This window comes from Platichthys flesus, chromosome 12 (genome assembly GCF_949316205.1).
Source record: "Platichthys flesus chromosome 12, fPlaFle2.1, whole genome shotgun sequence".
Classification (NCBI taxonomy): Eukaryota; Metazoa; Chordata; class Actinopteri; order Pleuronectiformes; family Pleuronectidae; genus Platichthys; species Platichthys flesus.
The window spans coordinates 24,258,457-24,275,624 of record NC_084956.1 but is presented as its reverse complement, the minus strand read 5'-3'; the positions used below and the strand labels follow the sequence as shown (position 1 = coordinate 24,275,624).

The 17,168-nt window shown below is 40.7% G+C and overlaps 1 protein-coding gene across 2 annotated transcripts in view; it reads right to left on the bottom strand.

Moving 5' to 3' along the window:
• Nucleotides 1-1,470: 1,470 nt before the first annotated feature.
• The window catches only part of nvl (nuclear VCP like), a 28,780-nt gene continuing 13,082 nt past the window's right edge, over nucleotides 1,471-17,168 (bottom strand). Inside the window, exons 7-24 of one of the 2 annotated variants that reach the window (XM_062400928.1) lie at nucleotides 16,673-16,918; nucleotides 15,352-15,457; nucleotides 14,346-14,422; nucleotides 13,963-14,097; nucleotides 12,763-12,864; nucleotides 12,519-12,636; nucleotides 11,872-12,016; nucleotides 8,961-9,273; nucleotides 8,283-8,504; nucleotides 7,537-7,641; nucleotides 6,788-6,850; nucleotides 6,454-6,573; nucleotides 5,539-5,638; nucleotides 4,910-5,016; nucleotides 4,147-4,223; nucleotides 3,898-3,989; nucleotides 2,642-2,739; nucleotides 1,471-1,645 (exon numbers count right to left, since the gene is read on the bottom strand). In XM_062400928.1, coding sequence (XP_062256912.1) covers nucleotides 1,601-1,645; nucleotides 2,642-2,739; nucleotides 3,898-3,989; nucleotides 4,147-4,223; nucleotides 4,910-5,016; nucleotides 5,539-5,638; nucleotides 6,454-6,573; nucleotides 6,788-6,850; nucleotides 7,537-7,641; nucleotides 8,283-8,504; nucleotides 8,961-9,273; nucleotides 11,872-12,016; nucleotides 12,519-12,636; nucleotides 12,763-12,864; nucleotides 13,963-14,097; nucleotides 14,346-14,422; nucleotides 15,352-15,457; nucleotides 16,673-16,918 — 2,271 coding nt within the window. In that variant the 3' untranslated portion in view covers nucleotides 1,471-1,600. The remainder of the gene's footprint in view (nucleotides 1,646-2,641; nucleotides 2,740-3,897; nucleotides 3,990-4,146; nucleotides 4,224-4,909; nucleotides 5,017-5,538; nucleotides 5,639-6,453; nucleotides 6,574-6,787; nucleotides 6,851-7,536; nucleotides 7,642-8,282; nucleotides 8,505-8,960; nucleotides 9,274-11,871; nucleotides 12,017-12,518; nucleotides 12,637-12,762; nucleotides 12,865-13,962; nucleotides 14,098-14,345; nucleotides 14,423-15,351; nucleotides 15,458-16,672; nucleotides 16,919-17,168) is intronic. The other variant, XM_062400930.1, reaches the window with a different exon arrangement.

Below are 17,168 nucleotides of genomic sequence, written 5' to 3'. Positions count from 1 at the left end.
ACTTCTGTTGATCTGCCCTAAAACTGCAATATGCTGGATGTTATGGTGGCCCTGATGGCTCAACGCACTGCAACTTAAGAAAACACATGCAAGTGGACGAAACACAAGAAAAGTAAGAAAACATATTCATCAATTTGAAAACAAAACACATTACAGAAACATGCTGCAATTACAGAAAACGACAAAGGAAGTGTTTCTCCTAAAAGTGATGTGTTGTGTTTTGTTGTCAAATTGATGAAGATGTTTTCTTACCTTGCTTGAGTTTTGTCCACTTGCATGTGTTTTCTTAAGTTGCAGTTCGTTGAGCTCTCAGGGCCAGCGTAGTACGGTATGTCCTGCTTGGAGAGGACAACATGGGCAAACATTTAGGTTAAGAATAGATCTTACTCAATTCTGGATCAAATCTTACGTAATTTGTAGGTTTTAGATCTCTTGAAACTGTAATATAACCAACAATATATAATGTTATGTTCAGTTTATGTTCCAGTTGTGTTTGCTGTGATGTTTCTTCAGACTCAACTTCTACAGAAAAAAAGCTGAAGATTGGTTTTCAACACAGTATGAGCCACATTTTAACTCAGTGTTGTGATAGGCTCGTAGGTTCCACAGACACCGCCTGCAGCACCAACAGGTGTCAGGAGGTGTCGCCAACATCTTCCTGCTTGAGAAGGTTAGAGTAATTGGAAAGATTATACTGACCTAACCGACCCTACTGTAGCTTGTTTGGATAAAAAGCTGCTGCTATTAACTAACACATGGAAGATTCTTTATTTACCTCTGTATATTACACTATGCTTATCAAATTTTTTAGAACGCTTACTCTTGATTGGCAATACCTGTAATACAGTAACTCAATAGGTTGTGACCGAACAGCTCCCGTCTTGATGCACGTGATTAGTCAGTTAAATATTTCAGGACATTACATTACATTTGGCTGACGCTTTTTTCCAAAGCGACTTACAATTATTACACTCAACATTTATGAGGGGCCATTTAGGGGGGCAGTATCTTGCCAAGGACACTTCGGCATGTAGATGGGGAAGAGTGCCACCACTCAAGAACCACCACTCTACCACCTAGGTCACACCGCCCACAAGTTGGAAGTCTTACACTAAACCTAAACAACTGCTCCATCCAAAGCCATTTATCATCTGTAGGACTAGACTAGAGTAATAACATAGTGGTTGTGTGCATTGAAAAAATTGTTCTTTCATTATGGTTCTAACATCAGCTAACCAGCTTTATAAAGATTGATAGGTTACATTGTCTACTGCTGAGCCATGGAATACAAGCAGAATAATAATGATAAGCGTGTGTCTGATAACAGAAGTGCAATAAAATGCAGTGTGTATTTACACTACAGCAGGTGAGCAATCAGTGAGTGAGCTTAGGATGAGTCAGGCAGTCTGATAGCAGTACAGGAGCTAATATCATGTGATAAGAAATTGGAAGAATAAGAAAACATTTATTTATTGTCGTTTTCCATCACATTTTATTTAAAAAGAAAAAAGGATGCAGTATTCAACCATAATAAAATGTATATGACTTTTATCCGAATGTGGACAAGTAAAAGGGGAACTGCTGGTGAAGTCAGCTGCAGTTATCTGCTGAGGGACTCTCTGAGCTGCTCATACGTCCGTTGATCCTACACAGGAAACATAAAGCAAAGGCACAGTCACTGCATGTTTCTGGTTCTCCAACACAAACAAAAGTTGAACAGCAAACGCATGTAAAGAGGGACGTGCCTCTGCCTAAAGCCCTCACAGCGCAGCAGCTGAGTGCAATAGGTGACGGTCTTCACCTGACTCAGCCTGGCTGCCAACAGTCCACATTGCTGCTGTTTAAGCCTTATTCCTGTAACTGAAATTAGTATTTCCTAGTAGAGTGAAGAGTGTCTAATGTCACTTTATTCTGTGTGGGGACGAGTTGGACTGGTTCTCCATGCTACTTGATAGTGAGGTTATGGGGACAGTGTTCTGATCGACAGTATAATACAGAGCTGTCTATAGTGACACAGTCCAGTCTCATTTCCTGCAGCATGTGGAAAGGTGCCAGAGCAACCGACACACAATGAACCACTGCATTCCACTGGGAGGTGTTCCTGTACAACACAACAACCACACAACTGTTCTATAAACAAGTACATCCATGACGGTGAGTTCTGACAGGAGAATGGACTGGTGACTGAACTTCAACAGTGTTTAGGTACCAACTCAAATGTGTCAAAACATGGCAACAAATGTCTGCTCTGTTTCTTCATCTTAAAAGAGTTTTAGAAGTGTAAAACATCTGTGTTTGAACATTTTTGGAGACTTAGTTAGTTACAGTACTGACAAGTTCACCTTATATAAACAAGTTCTAATTGAAACAAATATCTAAAGTATCAAACTAGCATACAGACGCTAGATGAGGTTCAGAGCTCTGAGTCACAACTCATATCTGCAGCTTGTTTGGTTATTCAAACGGGAAGACATCAAATGAAAAGTGAAATCAGAAAGGACGACAGTGTTGTGGATAAAGACCACAGCAATGCTTCCAAAAACATTTTTTTGGGGAGTTAAAGGTTTAAAACGTGGAACACTTAAAATACAAGTCACATTTAGATTTTTTAAAACTGATCTCCGACTGATCATTTTCTCACCTTTTTGGACACTGATGGTCTCACTTTCTTGAAGGCATCCTCAAAGTTCTGTTTACTGACTCTGATGTGAGCAACTGACCCAGCGGAGCCTGTGGGACCTGTTTGAAACAACGAACAAAAAGGAAATCATCAACTATGTCAAGTCAGCGTGAAAAACACCACAATGCTTTCATGTCGTGTGAATTTTTTTCCACAATAAATGTTTTACAGAGAATAAATTACTATTTTAAACTAACGTAGGAGTTAAATCAAACAAGTGCAAGCAGATGCAGTGCATGCATCTTTAATAGGCGCTGGGAGTCTTCACACGTCAAAAAATTCAGACTGTGATACAAATATTCAAATTTGTTAGTTAATTTTGTAGATGCCTGTAGTGGTTAAATGCATTATTGAGCTCAAATATTTGACTCTCAGACTAGTCTAGTCTATCACACTCGTTGGTCTGAGCTGATTTTAGCTGCCATTCCTGCCCAGTGTCGCTGTAGGCTGTGCAGTCAGCTCCAAACTGAGTCCGCCGGTTTCCAAAGGGGAGATGGAAGCACTGCATGGATCGGGGTTATCCAAGAGTGAGGCAGTTAGCTGTAAATTAATCCAGATTGGAATAATCTAGACAGTGGTGGAAACAAACACTAAGACAGTCCACGTTCACTCATTTAATGTGATTTAAGGTCTCTTGTTTGTCTACATGTTTGAGAAGTGAACTAATTATACTGTATTATTTACTCCGAAGACTGAGTGCCTCAGTGTTTCTGTCCAAGACTGTATGCCTATCGAGACACCTCTGACTCCTGGGATCTTGTTCATATAACCACCATAATGCGACATCTCAATCAATCATCAATCAAATTTGATTTGTAAAGCCCATATTCACAAGTCAAAATTTGTGACACTACTCATTAAAACATTAATGCACATTAATGTCAGACTTGATTATATTAATTTCTCTAATTTTTTTCTTTGGGATGTATTCCTATAGACCAGAGTTATATCAGTCAACTCTGCGTTCTTTGAATAAATGGAATTAATCCAGTGCACAGGTTTGTTTTGTTTTGTTTTGCATTAATGTATAAATCCTAAACCAGTCACAACATTTTACTCCCACGTGTCAAACTGTGCCTCCGACACCAGCAGAGGTCAACAGTGAAGTGAAACCATGGGAGCTCTTGCTGATCCCTTCTTATAGTCCCACATGACAGTTCAGTCCCATTCTTAAACATCAACACAGTGCCGGTATGCAGACATAAGAGTCAGGTTACCAGAGGAGGAAGCTGGAGGATTCTGGGACTTGAGGTAGGCCCTCAGGGCATTAACAGATGCTTCTCTTACTAATGCATTCAGGTCAGCCCCACTGGATCAAACACACATAAGCACACATTTACACTCGGTATGGATATGGATCAATGTCTCAATGTATCATTTTCAATGTTGGCGAAAAAACATGTCCAGCATAAGTATAAACACATGCAAGTGACTGAGGACAGCTGGTGTTCCCAGCTGGGACTTACGTTAAGCAATCACAGCGTTGATCAAGGGCGATCTCTTCAAGACTGACATCTTGCTCCAGTTGAGGTTTGGTCCCCCCCTGCAACAATCATCAACATCTCTCAATTCTGACTCATTTGAGAAGGCCAGCATTCAAAGGTGGTCTGATTTGGGGTTAGCCCAGCTTAGCACAAAGACTGGAGTCAAGGGCAAATAACTACCCTGGCAATACAAAAAAAGCAATTCCTTATTACTGTACTTCCTAGTGACACATTGTTTTTCTAAAGCCGCTGCTTGTGGTTGGACGTTTTGAAGGTCAATCAAAACACTGCCATCAGGTTTAAGACTGAAAAATTCTATCCCATCCCAATCTAAGACAATTATTTTCAGGTGGCAGTAGTTTCTTCGGTGACGAAACATTAATTCAATTCAGTTTTATTTGTATAACGCCAAATCATCACATACATTATCTCAAGGCACTCTACATAGTAAAGAAATTTTCTTTTCACAGGCATTTTGAAGATTCTCTTACTGGGATATAAATCAGAACTATTCTCTCGTCCCCCCAACCAGGCGAGGCATTGAGTCTGGTTCTTCTAGAGGTTCCTTCCAGTTAACAAGAGTTTCTTCTCTCCACGGTCGCCAAAGTGCTTGGTCATTGTGAGAACTGTTGGCTTTCTCCATAATTTTAAGGTCTAGACCTTACTATGTAAAGTGCCTGTTGTGGCAGATTTCTTACTCTCCGCTGTCAATTAAGTGTTTCCTCAGGGTAGTAACTGTATTCACCTTAGTAATAGTGAGCAGGATTTCATGGCGATCTTTTGCAGGCGGCAGGCCCACATACAGAGTTTTATCTAAGCGCCCTGGCCTCAGAATGGCAGGGTCAATGATATCTGGCAAGACACAAAGCAGCAACAGTCACTTAGTGTTTAGAAGATCATTGAAATATGGCTTTAGTTACAAATACTTGGTAGAGGTAAAACAATATAAATAAAAAGATCATGCCCTTTACAACTACAAAAAATAATATTATATATATTAAATATATATGTAAAACCATCACATAAAAACTCCAACTATAGAAAATCTTTACTGGTATAAACAGCTAAATCTACTTGAAAAATGTATAGTTAAAGTATTCCACAGATAACAAAAAAACACTGACTGAATATATACAACATTTTATTAATACTAATGAATCAGCCTTTTACAGCTGCATATGGAGATAGTTTTCACCCCTTACGTAAGTATACAGCTTATATACAGTTTAGTCAAGGGTTTCTCAAGCTCTGGATCAGGTCCCTCCAAAGAGTCACCGGATATAAATATATACTGCACTTACTAATTAATACTTATCCTTTTCAGTTTTGTTAAAATAATTAACCTCACTGGGTCTTGAGCATTATTGAAGGTACCTGGTCTGTTTGTAGCAGCCATGATGAAGACCTGTCGTCGAGTCTCTAAGCCATCCATCTCTGTAAGTAGCTGGTTGACCACCCGCACACTGGCTCCTGACTACACACAGGCACACGCACACACACACACACACAGTATGTCATAAGCTATACTTAATGGTAAATGGACTGTATTATTTGCATAGCTCTTATATCTTAACTACCACTTTACAAGTGCCTTACACGACAGGTCTCATTCATCCATTCACACTCATTGTGCTATAAATACAGTGATTCACTAACACAGCACAGTTCGACATGCTAACAGGATGTCATGCACAGTAAATTATATCAAATAGCATGAGTGAATACTTGGTACTTGTTCAAATTTTAAGAAAAATATTTATGATCTATACTTTTGGAAACTATGCTGCTGTGGTGTATAAATTCGCAAATTTTGAAAACTTACTGAGAATGAAACAATGAATGATTAAATACAAATATAATATAATATAAACAAACTCGGAACCTGATGCGGCCGCGGGGGGAGGGTGGACAAGGAATGGGCGTAACGGCTTTGTGCTGCGTGCATTTTATGCGCCGCAAGAACAAACGCTTCACTTCCTGTGTCCGTCACGCAAAACACCAAACCACGGCCACTAACCGTGTACGCTCCATGCCATCAAGAGCAGAACACAAGATGAAGATTTTATGTAAACCGTTTTAAAGTTGTAAAACAAGGCTTACTTCCTGTTTCAAGTAGCTGACAAATGAACAACACCTAAACAAATCCATACTCACATTTTTAAAGACATTTTACTGTACACTAAAAATACTGTTAGTATGTACACACTGCAGAAGCATGACGCACATTGATACAACCAAACACATGTTTTTGTATAATTTTTTTTCTGTTAAGAAGTCCATCCTTCTCACCTCATGACCTGAGCGACGAGGACACAGAGCGTCAATCTCGTCAAAAAAGATGACGCATGGAGCAGAGTTGCGTCCTCTCTGGAAGACCTGTCTGACAGCTCGTTCACTCTCTCCAACATACTGCAAAAAGCACAGGGCCATGAGATACTGAAACAACTAATTCACAACAGCCATCTGTTACTCACATACAACAGGTTGTGGTGTATGAAAAAAGAAAATGAATGGCAGGGACTAGATAAATACCAGCTACTAGCACAGTAATGTGACAAGGGCAGGAAAATTCAATGCACAGACAGACTCCTTTACACTATGTTCCTACTGCTCACTGACTCACCATATTGAGCAGTTCTGGTCCCTTGACAGAGATGAAGTTGAGGCCTGACTCATTGGCCACTGCCTGTCAGGAGACAACACAGTGAGAAAAAAGAGGAGCCATAAGGCCACTGTTATCAAATACTTGAGCTGCACACAGCCACTGCTGTGGTTCAAATAAGTAATAGCTCACAATTAAGTAGTAGCTAATAATTCCCCCGGAAATCATGATGTCATTTTTTAACATTTCTGTTTGTGTAAACATTAAAAAAATAAGAAAAACGAGATTCATCAGGTTTAGAAGGGAGAGTAAGAGGTGATGGTAAGTGTAGTAGTTTTTGGAACAGAGCCAGGCTAGCTGTTTTCTACTGTTTTGAGTATTTAAGCAAATAAGTATGATTCCCCAAATGCAAAACTGTGCCTTTGATAACACAGTACAACATACATCACTGGTTCTGTAGGATAAATACTTGACTGTGTTGGATGAACTTGCACCTGCAGGAAACTTGAATTACTGAAATCCTATTCTCAGCTCCCAGAAAAGATTATCTTGTCCTAATTTCCAGAGCCACTGTTCTGACTGATTGTGAGATGCTTGATAGATAAAGGTGGCAGCCCTCTTTAGAATTACAAAAAAATTACTCCGAAAGTACCAACATGCTAAATTCATTTAGTAACCATTTTCAATCCTGTGAAAATCTTTAGTAAGTTGACCAGTCATATAAGAGATATTTTAGATGTCATTAAAAAAGTTTAAAAAGCAGTGTCAACCTTGGCAAGCAGTGTTTTTCCACATCCCGGAGGTCCAGCCAGCAAAACTCCAGATGGCGCACTGAGACCCAGCGCTTTGAATTGTTCCGGAGAACGCACAGGAGCCTGCAAGATGCACACACGGTGAATATCATCACAGTCTGTACATACCATTGGTAAATATCAAACAATGTGTGCAGAAAACCTGTTGGAACAATCTATGAATAGACTAACAATGTCTGTCAACCAAAAACTTGTTACTGATCCTGAATTACAGGGGGACCCCAAATTTGACCGGGAAGACTCAATGCTCCCAGCTCATACATGATACAAAATGTATCGTCTGTTCACACCTGACATTAAATCTCCTGACGCAAATCTCACCTCCCTGCTGGATATGTGAATAATCATTTGCATCATGTGTTAGCAAAGACCAAATGTTGCTTTACCCAGTCTGAGTTTACACATGATATGCTTTGTTTGTGAGAGAGAAAGACACAGAGGATGATAGCAGGATCTGAAGGGGCTGAAAGAAACATTGTGCTGTGAACATTTAGGGTTTGACCATAAAAATAAAAATCCTTATTTGGTGGACCATGAGAAGAATTATTTTTGGCTCATTATACAATTGTTGAAGGCAAAAAGAATGTGGCCACATGTATTTAGAGCTCTCCACTTGTGGTCAGATCTCTCAGGATGGATGTTGATATCAGGTGGGAATAGGGTCTAGGTCATGGATGTTAAATGTGAAGAAGCCGGCTGTTTACCAGTATGGCCATGGTGAGCTCCTCTCTGATATCATGCAGTGCCCCCACATTCTCCCAGGTGACATCAGGCACAGTGGCGAAGCCCTCCCTCTTGGCTGAGGGCTGGATACTGGACAAGGAGGCCTGGAAGTCGGACATAAGAATGGACAGGCTGTCCAGCTCTTCCTCTGACAGTGTGTCAGTGGATTTCAGCAGGTGTAGGAGGTGACACAGCTCCCCCTGCTGAACCAGCGCACAATGCATCGAAACAGAAAATAAATAATTTAAAGGAAACCAAAATTTCAATCACAGTTACTAAGGACAATAAAACACAGGAGGGCAAAAGACGTATATCATGTATTATAAATCCCAGTAAATACTGCTCAGCATTAACAAAAGTCCATCAATGATTCAACCATAAGATGGCAGAAGGAAGTGACAGTGCTCCAGAGATTTTTCAGCCTTCTAAGAGGTCTAAAGTGTGGTCATGTTCTAAAGGAAATCTTTCTCTCATATATCTTTCTGTGTGTGTGTGCATGTTTGTTTATCCAATGATAAATGTCAGTACCTGCTGCACATTTCTGCACATGTTTACAATACTGTGATGATACTGATTTCTTCCATCATCGTTATATGACATTTTCACACCGTTTCCTACTGAGAAGGGAGTTTTAGGCGTGTTGCTGAAGCTCCTCATACCTGCAGCTGACTCTGTGCTGACTCTTCCTGAGATACTGGCTTCATGTCTGTTGTCTGTTGCTCCCCAACCTCTCCGTCTGTCACAACAGCCTCAGTCTGAACGTTGCTTGTTAGCAGCTCTGAAGTAGAGATTTGTCCCTCGCCCTGAGGCCACCCTCTCATTTCCAGCAGAGCCCTGTTTACAGCAGTCATGGCAGCTTCGCGGCACAGAGCCATGAGGTCAGCCCCCACATAGCCAGGGGTGAGGTGGGCCAGCTGCTGGTAGTCAAAGTCCTCCGGCAGCTTCAGCTTTCGACACAAAGTCTTCAAGATCCTGACAAAGCACAATGCATGCTGTTTAAACACAACAAATGCCACCAATTTTCACAGATCCCTGTTATTTTCAAAGAAGGAACAATCTACTGGAATATTTGAAATATGCAGCTGTTAATATTTATAATTGAATAAAATCATCATCTATTCCAGTGTCAGTTATACTGTCAAATGAAAAGTTTATAACAAAAATTTTATAAAATTTTCAAAATGTGCATTAACAAGTCTTAACAATCCCTTCAAGGTGCAACATCCTCTGTCATTAGCCATCGACTAGAGCAGGGGTCGGCAGGGGAAGAGCCGCATCGGCAGGCCTCTGGAGACGCATGCAGCTCTTCAGCCCCTCTGCAGTGGATCCCTGTGCAGCGTTGTGCGTGTTGCGCATATTTTTCACGAACAGTGAACTTAACAAATCAGTTTTAATATGATGACGTGAGTGAATGTCATGTTCACGTAAATATTTTTAATCATCTTCGTATCAGTCCGTCATGAAATACCAGGAGCGGGTGAATGTGTATGTGTGTGTGTGTGTGTGTGTGCGCGCTCCCAGATAGCGGACACCGGCCCTGGGGCTCCGCCCCCCACCCAGCTCACTTTCTCAGAAAGAACACAGTGAGATCAGAGCTTGTTCACGTGAAGCAGCCGCTCAGTGACGGACAGGCTGCTTCTTAACAGTGGAAAGGGAGAAAACACTTTCTCTGGTCACAGCTGCTCAGAGATCAGCGCCGCAGCTTCTTGATGAGAGCAGATGCTGCAGTTGGTTTGTACCAAGCTTCAGTTTCTGTGTCTGCCTCAGGTCTGACCTGCTCTCACGTTTTGTTTCAATATTTCGTCAACAATATGTGTCACATCCTATTACGTCTACGGCCCGGCGCTCTTCCCTGCAGGTTGCTTAACTAGAGTTTCTAAACCGTCCTTGGTAAACTAACCATGGATAAATCCCCACAAAGAAAAGTCTGGGAGGAAAATAGAGAGTTTAACTCTGCGTGGACAGATTAATTTACTTTCACTGCCAACGATGAGGGTTTACCTGAATGCTTGATAGTTCTGTGTTTCATTATTTCAAAGTAGGCCTACACATGTATTTTGTTCTCCTCTTCATAAGAGTTTGGTGTTTTCCTTTTTTGTAACAGGTAAAAATAGCAGTTAAATGTCAAAAAAACTAATATTGTCGTTCTATAATTTAATAAATGCAAAAAGCTATAGTTTTTATATATATTGTATAACTATATATAACTTTATAACCTGTGTTATCAAATATGTTTTGCAGCTCTAGACAGATTTGATTTGGGGGAAGAGGGGGCCAAATGGCTCTTTCGATAGTTAAGGTTGCCTACACCTGGACTAGAGGGAGACAAAAAAACACGAATGCAGAAACCTCAGGGAGATACGCAATTGAGATGTTCCTCTCTGATGTCTTTGTCAACGGGAATTGAAAAACCTGTTCCTTGCCAAATGGTCATCACTCTCCCTATCTCTTGTAGGTCAAACTACTGCTGTGGCTGTTATAATAATGTCTGTTTGTGATGGGCTGTTTTCTTGGCCTGTGGTGATGCCTATTTCTGAATTACTCCATGTCATCATGGAGTTTACCTCAAACAGATCTACAATTTACAGACACTTTTTATCAGAGATTTGAATGATTCGTGAACTTAATGCTAATAACTGCCGTTATGTATTGGCAGCAATCGACACAATCTTCAGACCTAACTTCACAACTTTTCAAAGAAGAAGCTCTTTAATTCAGCTTGATATGAAGAATTCAGCAACAAAACAAACACTGTGCTTTGCTTTCTAGACAATTGGCTAAAGAGGAAGTGATTATATGAATGTGCCATGATGAGATCAGCTCCTGCCACACCAGTGAATGTTTGTGTCAGTCTGATATGAAATAAATACAATAAAAAAATATAATTGGCCACCGCTAGTTTATTATGGAACTCTGTCCGCAGAGTGGCTGTTATGCCCCACTGACTGTGCTGGTTGTGTGTTTATTACATTTTTATAAATATTATATGTATCAAATTTTACAGTCAACTTCCTTATATCGGCTTCACACCATTGCTTGTGGCCCATTGAAGTTTTCAAGATATGCGTTTACAGATAGACAGACTTTTGCGGAGTTAAGGAGAAGATTAGTCAGTAGATAAAAAATGACACTCGCTTTACACTACCAAATCTACGCGAAAAGCGTTCCACGGCGGAGAAGGCGGTCCTATCTGTCCATGTCCGTCAAAACGGAGAAGCATACATTGGCCTTAAGTCCCTTGACTCTACTCATTCATATATTTGGTACGTTAAACATTGTGGAAAATCCAGGGAGGATTCACCTCAATGTTACAATTGTACAACTTGCCCTTAGGAATATTCAGTCCACCACATACCTAGCCCAAAGAAACGCATTGTGTACTTGATTTCCAAAAAAACACTGAGGTGGATAATATTTGTATAAAATGTAAATATAATCCTGCTTTCCTCCTTCATATGTTCTGGTCATGCCCCTCCCTAGCTGATTTTTGGAAAATAATATATCGATTAATTACCACAAGGGCATTATTTGCCATTATAATGCCTTTATCTGGGATAATGTATGGCTTACCTGAGACGAGCTGCTTCATCCGGGATGCCCATGCAGATCTCTCTATCAAAGCGTCCAGCTCTGCGTAGGGCAGGGTCTAGGGAGTCTGGCCTGTTGGTGGCGCCGATGACCAGGATCTGAGCTGTCACGGTCAGACTGTTCAAGTCTGCCGGAACACAAGCAACAGTAACATGTCGTATCCTCAATCATTTCAGTGAAATGACAGTATATCTGATACTGTGTTACAGTACAAGTACGATCTGCACTTGTTGTTTCTGTTGGCATTCACTATTTGCAGAGCGCAGTTTTTCATCACTTACAGTTAATGAGATAAAGAAAATGAATGTGAGAGAGCATTTAACAGAGTCAATAATTAAAGTCCCAAAGAGAAACTTTATCAAACAAGTTCAATATGTTAAACTAATTTCATGTAAAGGTTATTAAAAATGTCCAGCATATGTTCAGCTAAGATACAGATGAAAGGACTCTAAGACTTACAATTTTTTGAAATATTCAAACATCAGAGGAAGAATAATAATATGACCTCTGCTGATAGTCAATGTCCCCTTGCAGTTACATTGTAACATTGTTACTAGTTAGTAATATAACCAGTAAGGGGCAATATCAGAGACACTTCCTCATGTCACTGTGATGGCAGTGTAGCATACCGTCCATGCAGGTTAGCAGCTGAGCTACAATCCTCCTCTCCATGTCTTTAGAGGCCACCTCTCTCCTGGGGGTGATGGAGTCTACCTCATCTATGAACAGGATACACGGAGCAGAGCTCTGCCAGGGAGAAAAGAGCCAAGGCTGAATCAGTAATTCCAGTCCCTGGGATTGCTACACCTCCTCTAGTCACTACTCTTTTGGTTAGACCTCGAGAATTATAAGTAGATAAAGAGCACTACTGACCACAGCCAAGTCAAACAGCTCTCTGAGTTTCTGTTCAGATTCTCCAGACACTCCAGACACCAACTCCGGAGCAGACACCTTTAGCAGGGGCAGCTGCAGCTCCTGAAAAACACAATCACATCACTTCATCGAGCAAGCACACAGAATGCACACAAGCTTTTCTGATATTCCATCCCTATCCCCGGGATCCCTTTGCTTTATCACCCGCAGATCCAGGGCCTCTGTGGCCGCACCATGGATTGCGGTTTGTGGATTGCGCCCAGGGGGTCGCGGTGTTGGATCCAGTGTGGCGGATTGTGGATGGTGGATCGTAGTCTAGATGGTTGCTGAGCATGGACTGTGCTTGCAGCAGGACTGCTTGGCATGTCATGTTGGGGTTGTCCTTCGGGATGTCTACCCTCATCAAATGCTGCTAGAGACTTTGATTGTTGAATGTTTTCCTGCACGTGGCATCTATTGCACTTCTGTCCGTCCTGGGAGAGGGATCCCTCACATGTGGCTCTCTCTGAGGTTTCTACATATTTTTACCCTGTTAAAAGGGTTTTTAGTAGTTTTTCCTTACTCTTGCTGAGGGTTAAGGACAAAGGATGTCACACCCTGTTAAGCCCTATGAGATGAATTGTAATTTGTGAATATGGGCTATACAAATAAAATTTGATTGATTGATACCCGTCTTACTGTGGTGTAATTGTAATAAACATGAAACAAACAACAAATCTCAGTTAATATGCATCACATCTCCCCACTCATCCTCCTCTTTGGCTCAGTATTATGAGGTTAGCGTTTCCTTCGACATGATTCAAACTGTGACGTTTGATGGCAAATCAGAGATAATGATTGTGATCATGGCGGCAGCTGATCGTGGATCGTGAATCCTGATCATTGATAGTAGTGGTGGATAATGATCGAGGTGGCGGCTTGTTAAATGACCGCTTACGAAGGTCACAATGTTAGCTGATGTAGCAATGCTACCGTGCATCCCGCATCTACCCTTTGAGATAGCATTATGCAATGTGTGCTTGCAAACAAAATAAGAGCTATACAAATAAAATTGCATTGATGGATCAATCAATCAAATTTTATTTGAATAACCAACCAACCAACTCTAGGTAACAAAGAATCAGTCAATTATGTGTTATCACATGTTCATGTCAACTCATTGTGTTGCTGAATAAAGCTGCACTGAGGAACAGTACTTACACCAGCCACAGCCTGGGCCAGCAAAGTCTTTCCACAGCCGGGAGGTCCATGGAGGAGGAAGCCCCTGGGAGGAACCATTCCCAGATGTTGGTACACCTCTGGGTGACGCATGTGGATCATCAGCTTACAAACCTCCTGCAGTAATGTCAAATAATAAAGTGAAAATTACAAGTGCATAACTCATGCAAAAACAATTCTGAATTAATTTGAATCATACAATTCCTCAAGGCATTTAACAAAAGATAATAAAAGACATGCACTGAATTGCAAAAAAAATGCTTTGATAATTATTGATTAAAGCCATATTATGAAGTCTTAAAAAACCACTGAAGAAAACTTGCTGCAGCTACAAAAGCAGGGGAAAAAAATTAAAGGCTACTAACCGTTAATGTGTCTTCATTACCCCCTACGTCCTCAAACTTCAGAGTCGGATACTGCAGTTCTGGTAACTTTGATTTAGCTGGGGGGGGGAAGAGATCATCAGAAAAACTAGAATTACTGCCCTGTTGTTATAAGACTCTGCCAATCAGTGCAGTTTCAGTCTAGATAAAAAAATATCCCAGACTCATATGAGATAACCTTGATCTTTGAGATCCACTGAGAGTTGACTTTGAGTCCAAATTTGAAGAAATTCTCTCAAGGCATTGTTGAGATATTGTGTTCACAAGAATTGGAAGTACAGGCAGATGAAAACGAAAATTATGTTACAGACAAAGTCATCTGACGTGAACTGAGAAACACCTGAATAAAAAATACTTCATAACCATCGAAGACATTCTTTGAATCAAAAAGTCCTTCAATGTGGTCTTTCCATTCAAAGATCATTTAAAGAGCCCATACTTATACAACTCTGGGATTTAATTTGAGGTATTGGTATCCCTAAGATGATATATCAGTGGTTTAAAGTAAAAAAATTGCTGCAATTTGTCTGCAAAATTCTGCCTGTCTCTGGAGCTACAGACAGAACAAACTGTATCTTTGCCTGCCTCTTGAGCCCCCCCCTCTGATTGGCTCACTTCACTTTGAGTGACAGGCGACCAGGCCTATCGCCCGTCTCATTCTGCAGTTTGTCGATCTTTCTGGTGAACACAGCTGCAAGTCAGTGGACTGGTACCAGCGGTTTGGGGCTGAGAGTCATATGGGGGAGGAAGTACGAAACAAGACCTTTCGATAACATATTTCTTGGAATGGACTGAGTGGAAAAGTCTGCAGAGTGACTGTTGTCATACTTTGAGGGGCCCTACTGACCCCTTCAAGTAATTACGGATAGTAAAAGCCCAGAAAATGTATTGTATATGTATTGCCCTTTAAGATTCTGTTTTATTGTGGTGTTTAATACTATGCTAAGAATATTTTGTGTTTAGACTAAACAACATGAAAAAAGCGTACCTTTTTTGGTCAAGGTTTGAGGCTCGGCTGTTTCAGTTGAGCTCTTTGTCCTTTTTTTAGACTTCCTGCGTGATTTCTCAGGCTCCAGCAAGGACACGTCTGTCTGCTGGTGACAAAAGAACAGAGTAGTTGTTACATGATTTGAGCCATTCCAGATAAACACATACACTGAAATGTCACAACAGGGCCATATTATCATTTATTCACCCCAACCTATTCATTCACTCATTTGGTTTATTGGTGAATTAAACAACACCTTTTAGAAAGGCAGTATTCTAATCAATCCTGATGTATTGTAAAATATCCCCCTGCTCAAACAGTTTGTCTTCTTAGATTTACTGTTTTTCTACAAATGTCCTGTGCATCGCTTTAAGTTATCCTAAACATCAGACTATGTATGTGCACTCGCCAAATTTCTGGCACAAACCAATCAGTACTTTCTATTTTTGGGATCTCTGCAGACAATGATACCAGGGAGGAATTACTGCCTTTGTAAACTGTCCACGGTTGTACAACTGTAAACATCATCATCAGTACCACCTGACATCAGATGTCTCCTTAAAGAAGAAGTTATCTCATTAGAGAGTTTACTTTGATATATTTGCTCAAAACCTGTTCGGCCCTCGAGGGCTGATGTAAAATTTGAAATGGTCCGTATTCCTGGTTTTAACAATTACAACCTATGAATGTCAGTTTGTGTGTTCCCACACATCTTTCAATAATCAAACATGAAAATTGAACTTACATAAATAAATGGGAATTGATTCAATTTAGAATGGAACTTCAACGATAAGTAAGTCATTGAAAGAGAAGTGGCAGCTATTCTGATAAAAGATTCATTTCGAGTAAAAAATAAACGTCAAACATTCGGTGGTTCCAACTTCTCCTGTGTGAGACTTTTTTCCAGTACAATGCTGAAGCAGTCCATTTCAGCTGTTCCTGGTCGCCCCACTGCTCGTCTCAACCCAACCAGTTGAGGCCAATGCGAGTCTAGTGCTGACAATCCATTTAGAAATTAAACTGAAGGTAGTCTAACAGTAAGACTTGTTAATATATACATTATGCTCTGCATCTGTAATGGCTCTGGATGTCATGGGCAGTATTCCAATTTTCTGAGATTTCTTCCCATGCAAAATAACAACTTGCAATGTTTGCAATGTTTGCATCCACAAGATATCAAATCGAAGAACCAGCACCAACGTTTCTTTGTAACATTTCTAAGAGCAGATAACAAGAACATATCCAATAAACACATACTGAGTTAGTACTGTCAAAATATCCTGCATATAAGTGAACAGACTCTCTCTCTTCGGGTACATACATTTGTTGCTCTATGTGTAGGCTCCTCATCACACAGGTCAATGAGAATGTTGCTTTTCTCGGGGCCCCTCCCTTTATCAATGAACCAGCCTCCTCTGGAGACCACAGTGCCTGCACTGGGAGGGGGAGTGGCTGTGCTGACATCACTGCTTGGAGCAGGCTGATCTCTCCTGGGTGAGCCGGTAATGGAGTCAGGGTTTCCCTTCCGATATAGAGATGTAACAGAGCTGTTCATGTGGTTGATGGGCTATGGAAAGCAAAAAGCAGCAGCATGGAATGGTTAGAGCTCATTGTCAAGAGATCCTGTGCCAATAACAGTCTAACAATTAGGAAATGTGCTTGTTGGCCATGTATCCCTGAGTCAGACTAATGAATATGAACTTTATCTCAGTGCATGGACAAGTCCAAGATGTGTTAAACCTGAGTAACAAAAACCAGAAAGAGAAGTTATCTGAAAGTCTACCTATTTTATGTTAAAAAAGTACTCGCCAAATTTG